Source organism: Taurulus bubalis, assembly GCF_910589615.1.
Source record: "Taurulus bubalis genome assembly, chromosome: 6".
In the NCBI taxonomy this organism is placed as follows: domain Eukaryota; kingdom Metazoa; phylum Chordata; class Actinopteri; order Perciformes; family Cottidae; genus Taurulus; species Taurulus bubalis.
The window spans coordinates 16,965,720-16,991,223 of record NC_136594.1 but is presented as its reverse complement, the minus strand read 5'-3'; the positions used below and the strand labels follow the sequence as shown (position 1 = coordinate 16,991,223).

Below are 25,504 nucleotides of genomic sequence, written 5' to 3'. Positions count from 1 at the left end.
ACTACAAAGAGCTTTAAGGACACACACATGTTTTCCCCTTAACCCGTGTATAAACATGTATAAGATGGATTTTGTTGTGTTTTTTATTTATATTATAATGCAACAACATTCCTCTAAATTCCTGTGTTTCAGTATTTCAGACTTGTACACATTCCTTTGCACAAATAAACAGCACCAATAATCAAGTACATATTGTTCCTTTATTGGCAAATTGGTCACAGAAATGACACTTTGTGACAAAGTTGCGTCATCATTTTACATTTTCCACTGACAGTGCAAGTTTCAGTCTAATACGATGACTTATTAACCGATAGATTCCCTTTTCTTTCTATATCAGCAAGTTTGTTTTTGCAATATTTGGAACGCTCGTGACGCTTTTGCCATTGAGGTGGCTCTACATTTTCCATTGTATGTCTGGACTGAAAAACACAATTTTGTGACTCATGCAGTATGTTAAATATTAGTGCTATTGCCCATTTGCAAAGGGATTTACACACATGCATGCTAATATGTTAAGCTTTGCACCACGCTGGCGATACATATAAATAGTTGTCTCACAACAGTAACTAAGGTTGCTAATATCCTGGATTTGAGTACAGTGAATATTTTAAATCATAGTGTTTGTCTGAGTGTTGCTGGTCCCAGTTTCAAAAGTAAGTGTGTGCACAAACAGACTCTGGTGGTGGTGAGACGACTGATTTGGGATGTGGGGAAATAAGGAGCGAGAAAAGAGGTGAGGGGCAGTGAGTGAAAATGGGAGGAGAGTGGCTGGGTGTGCGACTGTCATCCCATTGAGGGGAGTAGCTGCGGTGTTGTGATCGAAATCCAGCAGATGTGGGAGAGGAGAGAAGGGTGTGAGTGAGGGAGAGAGAGAGAGAGAGAGAGCGAGAGAGAGAGAGAGAGAGAGAGAGAGAGAGAGGGATTTCCACCCACCCAATAAGGAGACACGCTCATAAACAGAAGGCAGACAGAGTGAGAGTCAGATAGACACAGGATCTCAAGACAGCAGCAGTTCTAACAGCGAGGCAGAAAGAAACAGAGTTTCATTGAGAGAAGCTGCTTTATTAAAGGGGAGGAAAAATCACGCAGACACAATCAAACACACACACTTATAAGCACAGCAAGTGCCCGCCAAACAGACATACAGGAACCAGCTAACCCCAAGATTTACTACCATTAGTCAGAGAGGAAAAGTCTGAACTCCTTCTCAGCACATCACACACACACACATACACACACACACACACACTGGTGCTGAGAGTGCAGAGCAGGGCTGATCGACCCCAACAAGTGGAGACTCAGGAAGGACGGAGCAAGCGAGTGGATGGATGCATTTTGCAGACTCAGTGGCCTGGACCCTCTGTGGGTGAGTTTGTGACGAGTTTACCTGTAATATTTGCATCAAGCAAGTTACAAGTTACATTTTGCAAGTCACAAAATGTAGGCTAATTTGTAATCAGCCAATATTAATGAGTAAATATTTATCTCAAAGTTAGTTTTTGTGTACTTTATGAGCACCAATTGTTGTCTATGTAAATGTAGATGCATAACAAAAATACAACATAATACTTACTCCTCACCATTGATGTGATTTAGTGATTAAAGCAATTAGCATTAGCCACATTAGCATGTTGTTATAGTATCATTGGCCTATCAAGAAATGCTGCTCATTTGACAGGTGTGTGCTGTCCATTACTAAACAATAGAATGAAAAATCATAAGCCTGTGTGTAGAAGAGAAAAGGGAGTAATTTAATCTAAAATGTTAGCTGGCAGCACTCACCAGTACAATAAGAGAATCATCGTATGCTGGCCTTCTCAGATTGCAGCCTGCAAGCACATTAGAAATCTAAACTAAATCAAGTCTGAATAGGATCATTACCTTTAATGTCTGCCAAAATTGTTTTTACTGTCACTCTGCTCTGTGATTCAGCGCAATGAGATGCTGAGAGCTGCATGAAGATGCATCACAATGAGTGAGCTGCTGTTGTTGGAAAGGCTTTTTAATCTTGTATATCCACATTTTGCCTGAAAAAAGAAGGATGGAGCTGTCAAGAATCCAGCTGGATTATTGAATGCTCTCTCTCTCTCTCTCTCTCTCTCTCTCTCTCTCTCTCTCTCTCTTTTCTATGTGTGTGTGTTTCTGTTTCTCATTACGGCTCTTTCTCTGTTTTTGCTCTTGCAAAACCTCAAAACAATGGCCATCAAACTTTGTTGAAAAAGTGAAAGTAACTATTGTCTTGTGCAGCTCTCTTTTCAACAAATGTTCAAAGTACATATGTGATGTTCTTAGCCACAATATTCAATTACAATGTATAGAAGCTGTTTTAACAGATGTTTTGTCTAATGTTAGCTGCAAAGTACTTTCAGTTATTAACTGTAGTGATTATCCTTTCACATACTTTTGGAACAGCGTCATTGCTTACTCATTGGTCACAGCCTCAGGGTAGTGATGGTGATTTATATGGCTTTAATACTGAACTGAACATTCACAATCCAGCTCAGCAAAAGAAGTTTGATCCAAAATAGCCCAATGCCTGTGAGCTTTTTTAGGCTGGACTAATTTGAAAGGGGTCATTATAGGAGCTACACATGTTTTTAGTTTCCTTCTTTCTAAATCAAACCATCCTGTAATTTGACAAATGGGTCCAAGTCTAGGTGAGATGGTCACAGAAGTGATTAAGGCCTTCTAAAATGCCAGTGTCCTCAATTCATACACCATATACTCACATTAGGCGCATAATAATGTTTTGCTCACAAGACTGTGCACAAAATTTCATTTATTTAACTCATTGTTAGCCACTGATTTTCTGAGGATGTGAAAAGTGGCATTCAGCAGGTTTGCAAGTCTCTACTTTCACATAGCTGTGCTTGTCAGGTAATAAGCCACCTATAAGATAGTGCCATCTACTGCAGCCACAGAAATAGGATAAGTACTGAGCAAAATACACAAGAAAGTGCTTGGAGAGGGTGACCGCAGGAATCAGAAGGGTCTGCGAAAGTAGCCTCCCACACATTGCTTCTCAAGAGATTTATCACTTAAACAGTGCTCACAGAGACCACTGTTATATGAAATGGTGTGTTCATTACATAACCTAAACCACCTCCGTTATAAAGATGTAGCTGTGTGGGGATTTTTGTAGCCCTGATGCAGGCAAAGAGTGCCACCTCTGACAACATCAAATTAATGGTAAATTTGAATTAATCATAATTCATGCTGTGACACGCATCCCTCCCAGAGCAGCAGCAACTACCAAAGTGCATCTCACCTGACGTGGTTCCCCAGCAGGGCTGCGATATATAATGAAGCAGCAGCTGCCACCAATTGTGGTCTCTCTTCCTTATTCCAGTTGGGAGTCTACCAGTCGGGCCAGACGATTCCGCCATGCTAGAAGCTCTAAACCCCTTCCTGTGGTGGCTCCGCAGGGCCGCCTCGTTAGCACAGCCAGACACCCTGCCCCTCATTAGGCCAGAGAAGTGATAAACAGGCCACTTAGACCCTGGTATTTTTTTAGTTGAAGACAACCCATCTTGCTTCTGCTGCTGTTACACATTCTCAAACCTTTGGCAGCATGTGTCCAACACACCTTGTCTGCACAGACTTTTACTGTGACTAGGCTTCATTATTAGGATAATCTTTGACTTCACATTTTAATGTGTTGATAGCTTACATTGTCCTACTCAAATTAGGAAACAAGCCAAAGACGTGGGCAGAAAAGGATTTGCCCTGATGAATGAAACTAAACTCTGAAGTCTGAATTATCTAGACTCCCATAATATGTCTGTCAAATGATGGATGTAATCTCACAGTTTGACCTAGGTATATTCTCTTGATCTAAACGTCTGGCTTTGTTACTCTCTTTTTGTTGTAGGACTGGAACCGTACGTGGTACACAGCCAACCCAGACCTGACCCAGTGTTTCCAAAACACAGTACTGGTGTGGGTGCCCTGTATCTATCTGTGGTTGTTGGTTCCTTTCTACTGCCTTCACCTCTACTGCCATGACTGCGGACGCATTCGAATGTCCTGCCTCTGCATTGCAAAGATGGTGAGACTTCACACAGACTATGGCCAGTCTTCAGTTTGTTTTCACATGACTGCAATCACATACAAAAGCAACATTCTGATTATTTTTCTCAAAAGAAAACCCAATATCAACAGAAAAGAAATATACTGGCAAATTTGGCATCAAAGTTTTTCCATTCAGTTTTTCATTCCTTTCCTGTCCTGCCCAGGTGTTGGGTTTCCTTCTGGCCTCCTTTGGCTTCGTGGAGTTCTTCTACATCCTGCTGGAGAGGAGCCAGGAGATCCAGCAGCACATGGTCTTCCTACTCAGCCCCATCATACGCAGCATGACTGTGGTAAATACTGTGGCTCTTTTCCGATTCTACTCTAGTGTTTACCAACAAGTTTATATCTGTCCAAACAGGGAATTATTAGACTGAAGTCATTTCAATTTTATGAGTTTTGGATAAGTAGCATCCTGCAAAGTGATGAATCTCTAAATCAAAGTCCATCTAACCAAAGATGCTGGCTTAAAGGAGCAGTGTATAGGAGTTAATGACATCTAGCAGTGAGGTTGCGGATTGAAAATAACTGATTACATCTCCACTCACGCCTCCCATTCCTCTTGAAGATCATGCAGTGGCCTTCACAAATGCAAAAGGCGCTCTCTAGAGTCAGTGTTTGCATTGTCCCCTCTGGGCTACTATAGAAGCCATTGACTGAACCTCGTGTTGTCTTTGGGTCAAAATGACCCATCAACATACATATATATACACTTGTACACGTGTCATTTTGACCCGAAGACAACACAAGGGTTAGGTGGACTATGACAGCACCCCTTAGTTTGTGGACTGCCAATTTGAAGCCTCCATCTTGGCTTTTGCCCACGCCAACTTGACACTGAAAACGATATTTGTAGTTACAGTTACCTTTCCTGAACTGAAACACACTGTAAAAGTGTTACAATTGTAAGACATAAACATAAACAACTCCCAGACCGGACAACACCTGTTAATTACAAGGTAGCCACGCCCTAAAGTATACCCGGTTTTATGTTCGGTTTTACTCTAAATGGACCATAATATAATAAATGAACATCATGCTGCATTGAGGAAAACGTGAAACTAGTAATTGAGACCATAAACTCATGTTAACAATGTTTACTGAGGTAATAAAATAAGTGTAATTAGGAGTAATTTTTTTTCGGGTAATTTTCCTATATACTATAGAATACTACTTTTTGTAACCAGAGGTGTCTCCCTCTGATGGCCATTGGAGAGAATGCAAGTTTAAGGCACTTACGCAATGACTGCCTGGTACAGCGGTGCAACAGGGCAGAGTCTGTGAAGAGGTATTGCTCCCTTTGTAAACGTTGAGGGCTCATCGTTAGCTAACAAAAACACCTCTTAGTTTGAGGTGGTTATACATTAATTAAAACATAGTTCAAAATAACTTTAAGTCAGTTTGTGAACTCATCCACCTGAAACAGCTAGTGCATGCACTGTATGGGGTATAACAGAAAAGTGTATTTCATCCATACCTCTAACATATAAATTGTGTGTGAATTGTTGAACATATTTTAACTATTGATAGGTGCTGAAATAATTTAAGTAGCTTACTACTTTAAATTTCACAAGTCTCTGGAGACAAGCAAATGGGAATGCCCTGTTATTTATCATTGAGCAAGTTTGAAATGAGAGGACACACACTTTAACTATTAAGCTATGGAACTGATTTGTAGCTCACATCGCACTTTTGACATCCCTCCAGTGTTGCTCCGGGTAACAGAAGTTTTGGGAATAGTTCAGCTTGTGCTCTTCTGGCTCACACGTCAATGTGCAGCAAAGGAAAGAATATATAGCTTGTGTACAGTTTGTTGGCCAGACACTGAGGTGCAAAGATGCGTAACCAGGGCTAGATTTATAGTGTTGCAGGCAATGCAAATATTACAGCACCCTGTAAATGCCGCCAGTATTTGAGCACCACTCATCAGGGTGCAGAGTACATGTGTAAGTGACATCAGCTACTATTTGATGTGGAATTGAAATATGTATCTATGTGCAAAGTTTCAATACAATGAAAAATGTGCTTGGTATGTGCCATGCAAGTGAATAATGTATTTAAACCCCAAATGCTTCATGTGTTTTTAGAGGTTTATTCTTGCAAGGCCGGTCATAGCCATGAACTATGAGGATTGACTCACTCATGAACTCCAAGTAGGCAGTTAGCACTTACTCAAAATTATTGAATCACGTTTTTCTTTGATGCTCTTCTAATCCTGTAAACAAGTTCTTCAGTGGTGGCAGTGCTTTGACTCATCATGCACGTTAAATCAAGCTTATTTTAATCTCTTCCAACCTTTTTGTTCATTTAAAAAACAAAACACAAAACCACCAAATACAACGGTGAACACAATTGTAGCCTATGTTAAACCTAATGACATAGAAAGGTTCAGTCTGTATATAAACTAGACTACAGGTGGGCTGTTAGACTGGAAGTTTTGACGCCAGTTCCTTCTTTGAGCGTCATTGTTCTAAACCAAGATTGTACGATAGTAAGGGGTTTGTTGCAATTCAGAAAAAATCACAAAACATTCATTCAACTTACCTTGGAATAAGAATCTGAGGTTTTGAATAAACAAGACCGTACCCAAAATATATAGTGCACATTGATTTGCTCAGGTCTGAGGAGAAACAGTGCGAACAACTCAAATGTTTGGATCCAAATCAGAGCAAGTTCGGTGTAGATTTATGCAGTCTAGATGAAATCGTTATTCTTTAAACATGTTGTTTGTCTCTCTCCTCCTCTCCAAACATTTTTAATCAAACTATAACCCAGTATTTATAGAATATAAGGGCTGGTGTGCAATTTGAGAAATGTTTTTTGTGGCTTGTGTTGATGGAAACGACCCTGATTGTTTCTCAAAACATTGATCCCACTCATTTTCTGCGGATTTTAATTGATACTACACTGATGAGTAGGCACAAAGAGAAGAGGGGTGCAGCTGACAACATGGGTGGCAGGGCAAGTTTAAAATGCTGTCTGTCCCGAGCAGGAGTGATGTAACATTTACAGGGCAGTACAGTCAGGGTGCTGAGTCCGGATAGGAAGGGTTGCTGTAGCCCAGTGAGCTGTATAGGTTTACTCACAAAGCTTCCACTCTCTGCAGCCTTATACAGGTCTTACACAGTCTTCTAGTCAGACAGCCTTGCCCACCTGTGGTCTTTTCAGACTCCTGAGTCAATAGCAGCACGTGTTTGGGTAAAAATACACTGCGATGTCTCTTGTATGGAGGGATACAGTTCAACAAAGATCACCTATTTTAAGAATATAATTTATGAGGCCAAGGAGACAGGCAACAAACATCTACTAAATCTAATGAAGAGTTTGTCACCAATCTTTAAATCTATTTACCAATCCCATCTTTATTAAAGGATATCATTTCATGATGCTGATTGTAGCCACCCAACACCACGGGTTCCCTGGGTGCAGGCCTGGAACACTGTGCTCTTGTTGCTCGGACCAGCTTGTTCCGTGTGTGGTAACAGTTCTCAGCCCACACATCGTGGTCACTATTGATGAAAAGCACGCACATGACACTGACTATAATCAGCAATACCATGACGTAAAGGTCCTATTCCTTCCCGGGCACTGCACACTTCCCATGTAATTATAAGGTAGGGTTTTGATTCGGGGCTCAGTGATGGACTTAGCTCCACCCACTGACTTCTACAAACAGATGGCTGATGGTTTTGAGCAATATGGCAAGTCAGAGCGGAAGGCTAGGAATAGCAGGGTCCTTTCCCTCAGATGCGGACCCAAGGTCAGCTTTATGATTCCCCCACTTATGTTAAGGTTTGAATTGAGGCTGATGCAGCCTTAACCTCTTCGGGACTTAAAGTACCAGCAGTCGAGGACATAAAGTTCTTACCATGGGCTTGGTGTTGCTGACTGACATACCGTGAGATGTAGATATACAGTTTCATAGAAAACGAAGAGTTGATCAAAACTAGAGGGGAAATAAATCAATGAGCAGTATTGAAACATATATTTAACTTTTACAAACTGTATTTTAATCATCATAAATGGTTGTTTATTAATGTGCATACTACTTACAGCAGCAGTCATTTATATTTTAAAATCAACAATCGATCAAATGACTTATAGTGGACGTTTGTAACATCTTTCAACTAATTGTGTTGGTTTTATAACCTCAACCTCGTTTCCAGGCAGCTGTTTTTAAAAAACAAACCAGCTAAAAATCCTCTGTATGCTACATGCAGCCCAATCAGCAGACCGACAAAGTTTGCTGGTTAGCATAGCGGAGCATTTAATTGCAACAGAGCCACATTTTCCTTCAGGAGTTAATGGAGACCAAATTGAACGGAAGCAACTTGTGTTGAAAAAAGTGTGATAGTAAAAACCTCCTCATTTATCACTAGAATAATTGTAATTCGGTACATTTTCACCAACGCTATTAGAGGGCTTGGACGTTCATGTGCCTTGAGTTGGCCGGTTGTCTCTCTGTTTGCGTCCCCTCTTTAGGTGTACTTTCGGCTCCAACATGCAGTCAGGTGGACTGGAGACTCTAAATTCCCCATAGGTATGATTGTAAGTGCCTGTCTATCTGTATTTCTCCTTCAAGAGACTGGCAAGTATCAAGTGTGCAGGGAAAATGAATGAACACAAGAATAAAGAATCAGTGTGTCACCACAACAAGTTAATGAAAACCCTGCATATATCTACCAGATCACATGAGCATCTTCACCCTCACGATCACCACACAGAAATCTGTATACATCTCCCCACCAAATGTATAGGGTTGTTGATGTGAAAAACTTATATAATTACCGAGCCGCTATGGTTTATAACAGGACAGTTCTGTGGCGCATCCCAAAGTAACCAATGCGGTACTCATCATGAAACCTAAACCCGCTTTCTCCCCACTTGGTGATGAGCTGGCATGACAAAGTGACGTCTCACTTGGCCAACCACTCAGAGAGGGAACAATTACAGAGGTTCAACAGCAGATGCATGACTCCTCTGAGGACATACAGATGTCCAAACACTGAATCCGGCCTATTTTTGAGAAAACATCACGTATAGAGTTTGTTTGTTTTTTAAAGGAAAGTATACAACATTAAGCAATGTGTGCAGGGCATGCAGCATACCATGCATTCATTTCTTTGTAGGCGGAAGTCAGCCAGATACCGTCTTTGGCTGCGGCCAGGGAAATCCCATGTTCTTTCTCAAAACCACCATTGGCTGCATTAGATCAGAGTGAATCGGATTATACCGTCCCTGTTGAAAAGGTGCGCAGTGACATATAGGCACCTAATATGGGAGGTATAGGGCGTTACTTTCTTCAACTGAAGTACCACTGAATAGCAGCTCAGACAGAGGTTTTTTTACTTCCAAAAAGGTGATTTATACTTGGAAATCATGTTTTCTTGTTCTTGCTGAGTGGCTCCAGGCTGTTTAAAAAACAAGGCGTCACAGATTTGAGTATTCTCTAAGCTCGGAAATTGTTTCCTCTCCTGTGCTGTGAGACCCCCACATGTGAATTCTTAGATAAATGATCTCTGTCTCGCTTTGTTTCTCCCTAGATCTTGGCCTTATGCATCATCCAGTTGGAAAGAATAAGAGGCTGTCGTTCCTCTGTATTCCTCTTCCTGTTCTGGGTATTGGCTGTGGTCTGTTCCCTGGTGCCTCTAAGAGCGAAGATCCAGCTGGCCATGGATGAGGTATGTCTTTAGACTATTGATTAATATAATTGTTAACACAATAACTTATTATTTCATAAAATAGATCATCACAGTGTCCGAACACATGATGCGGTGTATATTCCAAGCATCCAAGATGCTCAGTATTAAAAATAAGGAATATTTTGGAGCCAAAGTAAGTGTATTTGTCAAGTTTGCACTCAGTGAACTTGCGGTGTCAAACCCCATACGGGGATATCTAATCAGGTCCACTCCAACCCATCGTCTAGACACAAGACTCCAGCAGCATATAGCTTGAGATATACCCTGCTGTGTCAGCAAAGAGTTTCTGTTTCATCCCCCAATTTCAACCAAGGTAGCCAAAGTTAACCAAGTGTTGGAGGATGACATTGCCAATTCTGGTCAAGCTTGTGTGTGTTTAAGTTCTCCTTTTCTTCCTGTGCCTCGCGTCAGACACTACAATCATTGTTGTAAGGGGTACGTTTCTATTTAAGCATGCACAGCCGTAGGGCAGTTGCATTTGCATTTCTATAAAAACACACAAACACACACATATCCATATTTCTGTTTTATCCTCCTCAGTGTGACATTCCCACACTGCTTGGGGGAGAGTAATGATGGCCCTTGGATAAATGCTGGTGAGACATGGCAGTCCAGGGTCAGACCAGAGGAACGTTAGTGCTGTGTTTATGGGCCTACACTGCTGTAAACAGAGCCAGATGGAAATCCATGTATCTGCACATAATGCGATGCCATTTAGAATTCTGACACAGATGTTTTCATTTCATTTAACCACACGCATGCTCATAGGATGCACACGTGACCACTTATATATTTCTCCCCCCATATCACATACTTCTAAATCTTAGATTATCAAAATGTGCTGTTCATCAATTTCTCTAAAGGTCTTAAAACCATCCAGAATATTTTAATTGGTCATGCAATTGAATGGTAGTCTACTATAATATATGTAGACTGAAAGGAAATGGTTGCAGAAGATACGGTCAAAGTTGGACTGGAGATAGTTAAGACAACTACATAAACGAGCAGATGTCTAATAAGATGACGCTGTTCACTACACCTTTAAAAACAAAAAATAAAGGAAGTTATCATTGACTTTCACTCAAAAGCTAATAACTCCTGTTCCATAGATAGGAATAGTTTGAGACATACGCTAGCTAAATAAGCTAAGAAGCTTAGTACAAAGATTTGAAACAGCTAGCCTGACTTTCTCCAAACACATTATACAATACCTCTTTTGTTTAATACGAAGAAAAATATGTACAAAAACAAAGAGTAAAAACAACACTGTGGTTTTATGGTGTGCTGGTGGGAGGATTTTAGGCTACCTTAGGACAAAGCCAGGTTAGCTGTTTCCTGTTTTTGTTCTCAGCTAACTTGCTGCTGGCTCTAGCATTGTCTTTGACAGGTTTTTGTATACATGTTAGTGTTACAGTTTGTCTTGCAGAATGTTTTACTATGATGCTGATAATGTTACAATTCATCTGGTAAAACAAGTGCTTTAATCTTGGAAAAAAATGTTAACAAAGGTTTTGTAGCACGGTTTAGCAGATGTTCTCTGTCTACTGTGTCAACTTACATTAAATATTGTACTCACACATTTTGTGAGTATTTATAAAGAAAGTGTTTAATTCACATTGTGGCGTTGACAGCTCGAGTTGACTGAGTTCCTGTTTGTCGACCCTTGGCCATTCTTAGTCGCCTGACCTACATTTTTCCCACCCACTCTCCGACCATCCTGACCCTGTTTTTCACGGTGTGGCTGGATCCATTTGGCCCCTTCAGATCTCCTTTCTGGGCACAGTACCACACTTTTCAGAGAAAGCCGTTTTTACTGTTTACCATGGCTCGGACGTTCATGCATAGCCATTGCATGGACATTGCACAGACTGGCTGTGGCAGTGGCCTTGACCCAGTAGTAAACAATGCATCTGCCAAACCCCATAATTTCTGTACGTCAAGAATAACAAGCCAGTCCTAAATTTCATGAAAGTCTCTGAGCGGTTAATATCGCAGCTGCTCCCTTGATTGACTGTAACAGTGCTGGTTTGTGAAACCACAATCTCCCTATTTACAGATATGGGCTCTTAGCGTGACAGAGAGGCAGCTTTAACCATCACTTCATTTATATAAAGTACACCATTAAAGACTGGGTTCTCACTTTAGCCTACAGGTCCAAAATAGTCTTTATTGTGTCTGAGATCTTAGTGTGTAAACCCTCCCTCTGCTATACAATGTAAGCACGGGAAAAGCAATGTATTTTTCAAGCCACAGTCGAGCTAAACGACATCCACATCCACATCCACAGGATGTTGTGTGATTTGTTATGTAATATTTTAAGAGATGAAACGGCCAAAGCGCATTGATCCTGTTGAAAACTTAATATCTTGATTTAAGAACAATTATACATTTGTTTTGGGCCACAAAGCCAATTAATTCCTTAGCTTGAAATATAAATTTAATTCACAAAACTTGTCTGGAATAGCTTAACACTTAAACTGAAGGAACTCTGGCTAAAATACTGATATTTTTCAGCCCTGTAGCAACCTCCTTCATCTGTGCTTTCTTTATTCCACAGGGCATTGCCTCAGACATTGTACGATACCTCGCCTTCTTCTCCTACTTCACAATCCAATTGGCACAGCTCTTTCTGTGCTGTTTTGCTGACAAGCCTCCAGAGGGGAAAACCGTCTTGGAAAAGGTAGGCAGAGAATGTATCCCACTTCCGTCAAAAACATCCAACACCCAGGAAAGAAAACGCCTGAGCAGCTATCTTGTGGTTTTCAACTTTTGTCGTCAAAACATGTTTCCCTTTTGGAGGAAATGATGTGATTCACCTCCCTCCTTCGTTCCACTCTCACTTCACCGCTTTGGCTTCCTATGAGGAGAGTGTTAATGTGTGTGTGTTGTTCTCCTGCATACCATCACTGCGACTCACTCCCTTCAGCTTTGGATAACATCAGGACCACTGCTTAGAGCCTGTGACCACACAACAGCACAGGCATTACGTAATACAGGTCTCACTATTCCATCAAACATGAACCTGATGACACTTAAGCTCCAAATAGCAAGTAGATTCCGGACAACTGACAGAGTATTGAAAATGAACTTCTAATCAATCAAACAGACGTGTGATTTCCCTGGTGATAAACAATCAAAATAGCTGGAAAAGTCCCTCAGAAGCCCTTGGTTGGTGGTGAAGAGGCTGAGGGGGCAGAAGCCACAATCTGGCGTGGTGGACACACCCATTGGTCGCTCCTTTGTGTGTCCTCTTCGTCTTTCTCCTTAGGGCCCACGTTTTGGTTAGAGTTACTCACCGGAAGAGAGGAAGAGCGAGAGCGCTGGTAATGAAGTAAGCAAACACCATGATGAGGGGGTGGCAGGGTGGAGAGATGCCATAAAGAATGCGTGAGAGAACTGTGTGTGTGTGAGTGTGTGTGTGTGTGTGTGTGTGTGTGTCCAGTTGTTGGACAGTTTGTGATTAAACATTTCCGCTCTGTCTGAGCTAGACCTCAAAACGTCATCTCCCACCCATAGCACTGAGCTCTATTTATTCTGTCCTGTGGGAGTTTACGGCCTCTGCTCCCCACAATGGACCACCTGACTGTACACACACTATCATTCTTAAACACACTCCTCACCCATTCAACCATCAACCGACGGCCTCTGTGAAGATGTGTGTGTCTCGAAAGCCTTAAAGTGGTGAGAGCTTTATTGCGAAAACAACATTGAGTCTGGTCTTTAATCTGTTGCAGAATCCCTGCCCAGTGAAAGACGCCTCTTTCCTTTCAATGATTCTCTTCTGGTGGTTCACTGGGTAAGATGGTTCTTCAAAAACCCCTATTTTTTTGGCTTTGGCTTAGTTACTACAGCGACAGTTTGTACTTGTTTACAATAATATGTGTGTTTTGTTGACGATTATGTGTGTGAATCATCCTCCGTCAGGCTTGTTGTGAAAGGATATCGCACCCCACTGGTAGCAGAGGACTTGTGGACCCTGAGAGAGGAAGACACATCGCGCAAGATAATCTCTGTTCTGGAGGAGGACTGGACAGATGAATGTGCCAAACTTCAAAAGTGAGAACGTCTGATAATTTGAGTCTGACGGTTTGAAGTGATATACACCAGCAATTTGGTATTAAACTTTCATAAAGTTGAAAGACTATAAAAAGACAGAATAAACATGGTCAAGCGTCTACAACCATTCAAACTGCTGTACACAGGATCAGCTGTGCTTTGAGCTTCATGCTAACGTATTAACTAATTAGCATGCTAACATTTCCTTATTAGTGTAAAACACAAAGTACAGCTGAAGCTGATGGGTAGGTAAATAGCTTTGCAGGTATTTTATCATAAACGCAAGTTTCAAAAACACCACATTTCCCATAATGCAACCAATAGCATCACTCCCCCATGCCCCCAGTTTGTAACACAAACTTTAAGTCATGAATTGTTAGTCTCCCACATGATGACATCTAATGCAATCACCTGGGTAATTTTATTTGACTTTAGAACGCTTCATCTAGAACCACAGTAGACATCATATGGAGTGCTACACATTTTGTTTTCAAATGGCATGTAGGACTCCTCATGATGAGTAAATTGTCTTTCATGCATACAATCTGCCCCTTAATGAGCACTGTGATTGGTTGCCAAATATTCTCTGTGTATTAGCTAGTATAGTTGTAGAATGAAGAAAACGTGCAGCAAAAAAACAATCTTCACAGAGAAAAAAACTCGTACAAGACATGCACGTGTCCTGCACAAAGCATCAATTCCATTTTATTGCATTGTGGCCAATTGTCAGCATGGTGTCGGTTGAATTAATGACCCAAGCAGAGCATGACTTCGCCATGATTACGGTAAATTGGAGTTCGGGACGTCTCACCACCCAAAGCATTTTGGTCTAAAAATAGGTCCAAAGAAGTCCCTTGAGGACATAGAGCACCATAATGTCAAGGCAAGAACCGTGTGTCAAAGCTTGTTAACATGATCCAGTGCTTTGAAGATCCCTTGTTAAATCCAATAATCATGTGAATAATGCTTTTTACTGCTGGCAAATTCTTATGTCCGTCAGTGATGGTACGAATAACAACAGGGGTTTTTACAATCTGTTTTACATTAAAGACTTGAAAGGCGCCAGCATCATGTAGGGGCATCTCTGACACATATGGCTCGTCTGTAACTGCGTGCATTCTCTCGCTCTGGCAGGCAGGAGAAGGCCTTAGCGTCGGGTGTGGCGCTGGGGAGCAGACTGCCAGACCAGGCTCAGCTCCTTAGGAAGCTGCAGAAGGAGCAGAGCTCTGGCTTCTTCCTGCTCAGGACGCTGGCACGCAAGTTCGGCCCTTACTTCCTGACCGGTACCCTGTGTATCATATTCCACGATGCCTTCATGTTCGCCATCCCCCAGGTGCTCAGGTAAGCCTTCCAGGAAGAAACGTAAATCTGGTCTCACAATGTGTGCAATCTGGCAAAAAAGATTGCTCTTGTGTGATTTGACAATGTTTGTAGAGATTAGCTGTCTCTCAACCCAGTGCCATGAAGCCCAGGGTTATTTGATGTACAGTGCAAAGAGCACCAAAAATAACAAGATAATCCACAAATGTTTGTGTTCTGCTCATTCTGAAAGAAGAAGTTGCCAATAAAATTGCTCATAGGAAAATTGCTATCGCAAGTGACCGCATCATTATATTCTGAAAGAGATTGTTGTTGTTATTGAGTTTTTCAAATATAGCTTCCCACAAACCAAATTGCATTGCGTTCACTGTATTAAGGAAAGCTGCAGCCAATATTTCAAAACCTCAGCTCGGACTGAAATTACCTGGATGGACTGCAGTGCAGGCTCAAGTAAAAATAGGTTTTATTGTGGTTTTGGGGGCTAAACTATCCAATTTAGGGATTTAAGTGGAAAAGATTTTCCTGGTATCATTTAGGGAAACATTGGTTAAGCAGATACTACAGTCTACATATATAGATATACTTTACTGTAGAAACACCTTCATTGTCCTGTTTTCAATGATTTGTTACTCAAACAAAAACAGAAGCTGGCAGCAATAAAACACAGGTTACGGCTGACCCGACCCCCGCCACACAATCCTAGCCAGACTGGAATGTTGTTGTTTATGCACAGCAGAGAATCAATGGAAGTGTTAATTACGGTCATGGAGCTGTGAGCAGATAAAGTAGACGAGACCACAGCCCTCTGTTCTGCAGTGAGGAGGACAGGCCGAGAGGGAGAGGAGCCTCTAAATGGCAGTAATGCTGTCGGACCACAATAAGGGAACCGCTGGCCAAGTGTGAGGGCAGCCCGGCCACAAGCTGAGCACTGTTGTGCAACCCGAGCTACTTTGCGTGGAGCAGTCAGGCAGCAGCCACAGCAGCACGAACGGCTGCTGGTTTAAGACACACAATGAAAGTCACATAATACCACAGTGAATGAAAAAAACACAGTAAAATGATGTTGACAGGGTAAAAACCTGTCTGTGTCTGCTTTAAATTGGTTTAATTCACTGCCTTCCAAGGAAAACCATACATAGAAACACTTGTATGACTTGCATGCACTTAAAAACTGAACATCCTGATTAAGTGTTAATCTCCTCCTCCACAGTCTTCTTCTGGATTTTATGAGAGACGAAGATGCTCCGCTGTGGAAAGGCTACTTCTACGCCACTCTCATGTTCCTGCTGTCCTGTCTCCAGTCCCTCTTTAGCCATCAGTACATGTATGCATGCTTCACAGTGGGAATGAGGGTGAAGACAGCTGTTATGGGCTTGGTTTACAGGAAGGTGGGTAAATCTGCATCCACGGATATGTAGCCTATAACCTCTAGACAGCACATAAATTACGTTTTAAATGGCAAAAATAACAGCTGTCTCTCCTTCCAGACAGAGTAAGATTAACAGTTTTTATCTAAAATGAATGATTGTCTGTAATCTTTACGAGGGTGTAAATTTATGTTTGACAACTGAGGGCTAAAATGTCTTTGTCTCTTTTGTCGTCAATCCAGTCGTTGGTGATAAACAGCTCTGCACGGAGGACTTGCACTGTGGGCGAGATTGTGAATCTGGTCTCGGCAGATACTCAGAAGCTCATGGACTTTGTGGTGTACTTCAACGCTGTCTGGCTCGCTCCTATTGAAATTTCTCTTTGTCTCTTCTTCCTCTGGCAGGTATGTCAAACATGTTTTCACAATGTCGCTCATTTATGCACAACTGCATTTTGACTGACAGGCCCTTGACACCATTTTATTCTTTGTTGTAATCAGCAACTTGGCCCATCAGCTTTGGCAGGAATCGCCACTGTCATTCTCATTTTCCCCCTCAACGGATTCATTGCAAAGAAAAGAAGCAAGCTACAGGTAAAAACAGTATAAGGAATCCTGCACACTTTCTCTCCAGTAGCCCTGACATCTGGCATGTTCAGTTCAGGGATGCCACAGCTGGTTTAGATAGTGGCTGAAGAGCCGTGTGGGTGTTTGGCCTGAATGGTACATTCTCTCTTGTCCTTTTGATGTCCGCCCCATATAACGTGCTTGAAAAACAATGAAAGGAAAGGGCGGGCAGTAGGAGGGCATAATTTTTCATTTCTTTGGAAAAACAACAGACGGTTCTGTAAATTTGAATGTCAATTTAATCGAACTTAGTCTTGAATGCAGTGACCACATTCCAGGCCCTTTGTTTCCTTGTCATAAAAATCACTAAAATGTAACAAGCAATAAATTCTTACTGAATTCAACAAGTTGTATGATGTTCAGGAAAACTACTACAGTTGTTCACAAATGCATGTATTTGCTTGCTTTGGTCTGATAATTGTCTTTCCACTGTGCCACAGATGGTTACATTTTTTCACGACAAAACATAAAAAGCTCTTTGTCTGGTCAACAGGAGGTCCAAATGAAGTCCATGGACGGCCGCATCAGACTGATGAATGAGATCCTGAATGGAATAAAGATTTTGAAGTTTTATGCTTGGGAGAAGGCCTTCCTGGAGAAGGTTTTGGGCCACAGAAAAAAGGAGCTCAAAGCCCTGAAGAAGTCTCAGATACTTTATTCCATCTCCATTGCATCCTTCAACTCCTCTTCTTTCCTGGTAAGAGCTACCAATAAAAAGGGTACATACAGACCTCAAACTGATCATGTTTAGTGCACTGAGCTTTGTACAAGGTCAGTCAGCGTTGTAGAATAGAAAAAAATATTAGACTAATTTAAGAGCCATGTTCCAAGCGTGACAAATAAATTAGACAACATAAAAGTACATATTTGTATACATATAGTACTTTGTATACATACATGCATACATGTGTGTACATATATAGATATCTTCCGTTGGAACAACTGGACTTGGGGCTCACAGAGTACTGAGACACAGACTAATGCATTGTTTTTGGTTATGGTCTTTTCATGGCATACGTTAAACCATTGGAGAAATTTAGAATAAAACCAGCATAATCCTATAAATTGTGTCTCTAAAGATCCTACATCACTCACTGTGTAATATTTATTCTTTTTTTCCCCAAGATTGCCTTTGCCATGTTTGGCGTCTATGTGACGCTGGATGACAGGAATGTACTGGATGCACAGAAGGTTTTTGTCTCAATGGCACTGATCAACATCCTGAAGACCCCACTAAGCCAGCTTCCATTTGCTATAAGCACGACTATGCAGGTAGGTGACATTGTAATGTCATACCTGTAATTGTTCTGAGATGGGGTTTTTTCCATCCATGGTGCTGCCTGAGAAGGTATATTGTTATGGTCCTGTGTGATGGATCTAGCTCAATTAACTAACCACTGTTTCTGTTTCAGGCTATGGTTTCACTGAGACGTCTGGGGAAATACCTGTGCTCAGAGGAGCTGAAAGGGGACAATGTTTTAAAGGCTCCATTGAGTTCTGGTAAGAACCCCACCCATGTATAAACTTTAACATTGATTGAATAAATGATTATTCTGCGCGATTTAATTTCACCCATTTCCACAATTGGTTCCCTATACTACCTTAGATCATAGGCTTTCATAATCAATATGAACAGCTCGCAAGATTTTGTTGTTTATATCTGTGGTGTAGCACAACCTTGAATAGATCATGTGCACTGTCACTTCCTAGTCTCTGGCGAACTGGTAGACAGGGTAATGATAGGATGTTCCCATTTAGTGGTTGAATGTAAATCACAGCATGAATTCAGACATATGATTCATAGAGAAAGAAAAGAGAGAAACCCTGCGGTCCTCAGTCTGTAATCTGTCAACACTTCCTAGGACAGCTTGTGAAAAGCAACAGCTCTGTAATTTGTATGATTAAGCTAATTCACTTGTAATTACGCCCAGTTGCACTCAGATGAGAAACTTCAAGGGGGATTTTTGTTTTGAAAGTATGTTTGTGGCTCAGGTTGAAGGAACATGTCCTGTCTTCAGCGTTTATTGCAGGTTTGGTTCATTTTACTCAACCTTTCTTTCTCGTTTAGATGGGGAACACGTGGTGATAGAAAACGGGACTTTCAGCTGGGCAGCTGAGAGCCCTCCATGTCTTAAAAGGTATGAGTTATAAAAAATTGTGAAAATAAAGTAGACTAAATCTGCAATTAAAACAGAGTGACAGAACAATTTGTTTCTTTGTTGACAGGATCAATATCCATGTGCCACGAGGTTCCCTCGTCGCTGTGGTGGGACATGTGGGCAGTGGAAAGTCTTCTTTGTTGTCTGCCTTGCTTGGAGAAACAGAGAAAAGAAGCGGCTGTGTCACTGTTAAGGTATTGAGCTTGTGTTCCACATGAAAGTGTTATTCTTAGTTTTGGGTTTCATTTAATTAATCTCTCTCCTTTGACATGTGCCTTCACAGGGCTCGGTGGCGTATGTGCCCCAGCAGGCCTGGATCCAGAACGCCACAGTCCAAGACAACGTCTTATTTGGCTTTGAGAAACTGAAGACATGGTACCACCGAGTGCTGGAGGCTTGCGCACTGCTGCCTGACCTGGAAATCCTTCCTGCTGGAGATGCTACAGAAATTGGAGAAAAGGTATTGAAATGGAGAAATAGAAATGATGTGTTTTTTTGGTTTTTTTTTCTATTACAAATCCTTTGAGTTTATCTAAACTTTTGAATCACTGTGTCCCTGCAGGGATTGAACCTGTCAGGTGGGCAGAAGCAGAGGGTGAGCCTGGCCAGGGCTGTCTACAGAAAGGCTGATGTGTACCTCATGGATGATCCTCTGTCTGCTGTTGATGCACATGTGGGCCAACACATCTTTGACAAAGTCATTGGACCAAAAGGAGTCCTTAGAGACAAGGTAATACATGTAACAAAACCAAAATGCAATTCAGCTGCAACAAGCTAAAACATGGTTTTACAATTCCTTCAACCACTTACAGGCATGCGGCATGCACTATTGTTATCATGCCACCACTTTGCTGACACTTTTGTTTTGAAGAAAGCCTCAATTGGCTTGTGCCAATTGAGAAAAAAAAAACATTTTCACTTGTGTGGCTTGCTATACAGACTCGCATCCTAGTGACCCACGGGATGAGCTTCCTGCCACAGGCTGACCTCATCCTCGTCCTAGGAGATGGAGAAATCACAGAGAGCGGCTCCTACCAGGAGCTTCTAAGCCGCCACGGTGCCTTTGCTGACTTCATTCATACATTTGCCAGCACTGAGCGAAAAGAGAGTGCTATACAGAGAGGTGAGAAACATTTTGTTAAAAGATGACCATACAAATACAATTCAGCGTGTGCAGAAAGGAGGACTACACTGTAATAAACACCAGTCTAAAGATGAATAATCCCAATTTAAAACCCTCAAAATGTCCCTCTCTTGAAGCTGGTTCCAGGAGGTCCAATGCCCGCCTCAGCGTTGTCGACTTCATGCCATTCTCCAGAGACCTGTCACAGGAGCAGCTCATTGGGTGTGTAAATAAACATGTAAACTGCAAATGTGTGATAAAGATGTTTGGCAATACCAAGCATGACCTCTGGCTTCTCTGTATCTTGCAGGGGTGACACCACGAATACCAACCTGCAGAACATGGAGCCTGTGTCTGAAACAGACCAGGAACAAGTACCAGAGGACTTGGGCAAGCTAACTGAGGCTGACAAGGCCCGCACTGGAAGGGTAAGTCAGAAAATAGTTTTTGACCATTGGTTTCACACTAATGGTGGCCAAAAATAAGTTATTGCAAGTTTCATGACCATAAAAGATAAAATAGTTGATCATCTATTTCCTTGAGATTGATGGCTACATTTTGTGTTGTTCTACATCAGGTGCGGTTGGCGATGTACAAGAAGTACTTCAAGACCATCGGCTTGGTCATCATTATTCCCATCGTCTTCCTGTACGCTTTTCAGCAGGGCGCCTCATTGGCCTACAACTACTGGCTGAGCGAATGGGCTGACGACCCGATTGTTAACGGCACCCAGAGCGACACAGACCTGAAACTGACCGTGTTTGGTGCTCTTGGCTTTGTGCAAGGTCAGTTAGAGAGCTTGAAGAATCCTCATGGTTCAGACAAATGAAGAGTCGATACTGATTTGTTGATGTTCGACTCTGACGTGATCAAACATCGTTCCCCTCTCTTCAGGTATAGCCATCTTTGGTACAACTGTCGCCATCTCCATCTGCGGCATCATCGCCTCTCGACACTTGCACATGGACCTGCTGAACAACGTGCTGCGCTCTCCGATGTCTTTCTTTGAGTGCACGCCCAGCGGCAACCTACTCAACCGCTTTGCCAAAGAGATCGACGCCATTGACTGCATGGTACCCGATGGCTTGAAGATGATGCTGAGCTACGTCTTCAAACTCATGGAAGTCTGCATCATTGTGCTGATGGCGACACCCTTTGCAGCCGTGATCATCCTGCCGCTCGCTTTCCTTTACGCCTTTGTCCAGGTACATTTTCCCCTCAAACATTTCAACTCGCCACAAGAGTTTTATGTTCAAACTGGCTAAGCAAGAGCTGGGTTCCATTACAGTGTATTATTGGAAAGCTGCGGACTCCAAAACCAACCCTGATTTTGCCATTCACATGTATTTTGTTCCCCCACGTGCTGACAAAGATGTAACACACATTCACGATGAATTATGGGAAAGCCCTCGGTGCTCCGTCTTGTTTTCACTCATTAAACTATTTTTTTTACTTTTCCACTGTGGGCTACAGAGCTTCTACGTCGCCACATCCTGTCAGCTGCGGAGGCTGGAAGCTGTGAGCCGCTCGCCCATCTACACCCACTTCAACGAGACAGTGCAGGGCGCCAGCGTGATCCGGGCCTTTGGCGAGCAGTCCAGGTTCATTCTGCAGGCTAATAAGAGGGTCGACTTCAATCAGACCTCCTACTTCCCTAGATTTGTGGCCACCCGGTGAGATGATATGTGATGATTATAATGTGCTTTCATTTCATTTATGCATCGTTCAGTTACAGTTCATGAGGTTTAGTGATGAGTCAAAGGAGCAACAGTTGCTGTGATTGCTTTATGCTACATGGTTACACAAAAGGACTTCTGGCTTTAGTAATGAGGACACATTTTGGTAGTTGCCTGCCCACGGCTAAATCAATATTACATCCACAGGTGGCTGGCAGTCAATCTGGAGTTTGTCGGTAATGGTGTGGTCTTAGCTGCTGCCATTCTCTCTGTGATGGGAAAAGGCAGCCTGAGCCCAGGCATAGTTGGTTTGGCAGTGTCACACTCCCTCCAGGTAAGAGGCTCAACCCACAGACACGCTCACACACATTCTCACACAGCAGTTCTGGAGGTTTTCCAATACCCGATTTATTAACATCAAAGACAGCCAAATTCCCACACCGCACAGCATTGTGGGACTGCAATTAGAGGTTACACTGGGGAAAGTGGAATATACATGCATTACTTTGCTCAATCAGCAAATGCATTTTTCAGCGCAGGAAAGAATGAGATTGAAAGTAAACCTCAGTGTGTTGGATATTTTGCAGGTGACTGGAATCCTGAGTTGGATTGTGAGAGCCTGGACTGATGTGGAAAACAACATTGTGTCTGTGGAGAGAGTCAACGAGTATGCTGAGACTGCTAAAGAGGTAAGTGTTCCCACCACACCCACATGAACAAATCACAGCTCAAAACACTAAATCCAACATTGTACAACACAAAGGGTTTTTTGTTCTCTACTCAACCTTTTTTATTGTCTCATTCAGGCGAGTTGGAGTACTGAAGGCAGCTCCTTGCCCCTGGACTGGCCCCAGAGAGGTACTATTGAGTTCCAGGACTATGGGCTGCAGTACCGCAAAGGCCTTGAGTTGGCTCTGAAGGGCATCACCTTAAATATTCATGAAAGAGAGCGGGTGAGTCATCTTTTGTGATAAAGACAGCTTGCCATCTTAAGCCTAGATGGTTTAAATTGCTTGAATTGTGTTATACATACATTCTAACTAAAAACCTCTTTTTCAGGTTGGAATTGTGGGTCGTACAGGAGCGGGGAAGTCCTCACTTGCCCTGGGAATCTTCAGGATCTTAGAGGCAGCAAAGGGAAAGATCTTCATAGATGGAGTCAACATTGCCGACATCGGACTCCATGATCTCAGATCCCGCATTACTATCATTCCTCAGGTGCGACAGTAGTAATAACAGAATCTGAGCCTTGGCTTTCATCACATAAACTGTTTGCAATAGCTGCAATCCGTATCCAATGGAGAATAAGCCACCATTCTAAATTGTAATAATCGTGTTACCAGTCTGAAGCGTGTGTTGATGAATAACATCTGCTGTCCTCGTTCCCAGGACCCCGTGCTGTTCTCAGGCTCCCTCCGAATGAACCTTGACCCCTTTGACACCTACACAGATGAGGAGATGTGGAGGACACTGGAGCTCGCTCACCTTAAAAACTTTGTTTCTAATCTGCCTGACAAACTCAACCATGAATGCTCAGAGGGAGGAGAAAACCTCAGGTATACAGATATGTCTCACTGTACTGTATATAACCACGACCTAGTTTCTCTAGTCAGTAAAACAATATGAATACAGGGAAAAAAGTTTCCTGATACATACAAGACAGAATCTGATATGTGATTCAATCCCTCTCCTTTGTCTGTGTAGTCTGGGTCAGCGCCAGCTAGTGTGCCTGGCCAGGGCCTTGCTGAGAAAAACCAAGATACTGGTTTTGGATGAGGCAACAGCTGCTGTGGACCTGGAGACAGACACGCTCATCCAGTCAACAATTCGCACACAGTTTGAAGACTGCACCGTCCTGACCGTTGCTCACCGCCTCAACACCATCATGGACTACACCAGGTACCTTATAATCTCCTAAATGGTCGATATGTTGGGGGTATTTAGTGGACTGACAGAAAACTAATTAACGATAATTAATCAATAAGTGTACACTAATCACATGCCCAGTTATAGGCCTACAAACATCTTCCTTTTTTTCTGCTTCACAGAGTGATTGTCATGGACAGAGGCCTCGTTTCAGAGATGGACACTCCAGCCAACCTCATCGCACAGCGGGGACAGTTCTACCGAATGTGCCGGGAAGCCGGGCTGGTCTAACTCTTCATTGGGCTTCGTACCACGGAGCCGGTGTCCAGGTGTACAGATGTGGCATCTTATTTGTGTGGCTCTGCTGCACACGTAAAATCGTGCCAATCCAAGCTTTGTGGCAGCTCAAGCTCCTCTCCATGAGGGCATTGTCAATGAATCTCAAGAGCATGCTGCTGACGCAGTCCTTATATGTTGGTTTTTAACACACAGACATGCTGTCCTAAAGACATTATTAAGCTCAGATGATGAACATTCAGAAGAAAGCTCCAATGGATTGTTGAGTCTACTCTAAATATTGTATATAGAGTCATGGAGTCAGTTTAATCCATGAAAAGATTAAGCCCAGAGCTACAAGCTAAGACTATCACACATCTTAAGGATTATCATTCTTTTTGAATGGATTATACTATTTTTGTAGTTTCTTAAGTGTTATAAATCACGTGATATATTTTCTGATGTTGTCTCAGGCTTAAACGATGATGTTTACTCATTTGTTTATTTTTTTAGCCTTGTATACCAAGAAAGAGGCAATTTTGTAATTGTAAACTGACAGAAGTCAATTTCATCTTCTTGCCCCAGAAACTGGGTGAGGAAATACTCTGACACACTAACCTTTAAAAGGTCCACCTTGGCAAACGCAGAGGAAGTGAGGTTTTAACTGCTTTCAAAATCTGAGCTGGAAGCAGCCAATGTGGAGTTTTTATGTCAGGGAAAAGGGGAAAACATTGAAGTGAGCCAAGACATAAGCAACCGTCAAACTATGTTGCGGCTGTTGTTTATTCCTGTCAAAGTAAATAAAAAATAAAAATTCAGTAGAGACTTTGCTGGTCAGATTCAAACTGACGCTGGTAGCGAAAACCACCATGAATGAAGAGAATGCCTCTTCAAAACAATAGTGATAAATCTCTGTGTGATTGTCACTCTGCCTCCACCACACAACTCAGGCCATATGCAGTATTGTTCTTATGGTGCTGACATGACAGACTGTAAATAGCCCACGACCTTATAAAGAGAAGAGGCATTCACTGTTTTTGTCTTACTGGTTTAGACAATATATTGTAAGAGGACTCCTATTTATGTCATATGACCAAATGTATTAAGTGTCCTTCAAATTTTGGATTGTATTATATTTATACTTTTTATAACAAGCTTGTTGATTTTTTTCACTTTTACTGTTAATGTAATGTCTTGCTCCATACATCATGCTGAATAATAAAATGTTATTTGAGTGTCTTTATGCTTGAATGTATGTATTTGCA

General features: G+C 42.1%; 1 protein-coding gene across 1 annotated transcript; it reads left to right on the top strand.

Moving 5' to 3' along the window:
• Positions 1–1,324: 1,324 nt before the first annotated feature.
• Positions 1,325–25,478, top strand: abcc6a (ATP-binding cassette, sub-family C (CFTR/MRP), member 6a; the record flags this gene model as incomplete). Its single annotated transcript, XM_079219778.1, has 31 exons — positions 1,325–1,366; positions 3,872–4,048; positions 4,236–4,361; positions 9,612–9,749; positions 12,328–12,450; positions 13,505–13,566; positions 13,695–13,826; positions 14,961–15,167; positions 16,357–16,534; positions 16,756–16,917; positions 17,014–17,106; positions 17,633–17,836; positions 18,265–18,411; positions 18,552–18,639; positions 19,208–19,277; positions 19,366–19,492; positions 19,582–19,758; positions 19,861–20,028; positions 20,238–20,421; positions 20,559–20,643; positions 20,732–20,849; positions 20,999–21,206; positions 21,316–21,626; positions 21,895–22,094; positions 22,305–22,431; positions 22,685–22,786; positions 22,904–23,050; positions 23,157–23,315; positions 23,487–23,653; positions 23,802–23,996; positions 24,146–25,478. 31 exons carry the CDS (start codon positions 1,325–1,327, stop codon positions 24,252–24,254), a joined length of 4,533 nt encoding a protein of 1,510 aa, XP_079075904.1. The 3' UTR covers positions 24,255–25,478.
• Positions 25,479–25,504: the final 26 nt, after the last annotated feature.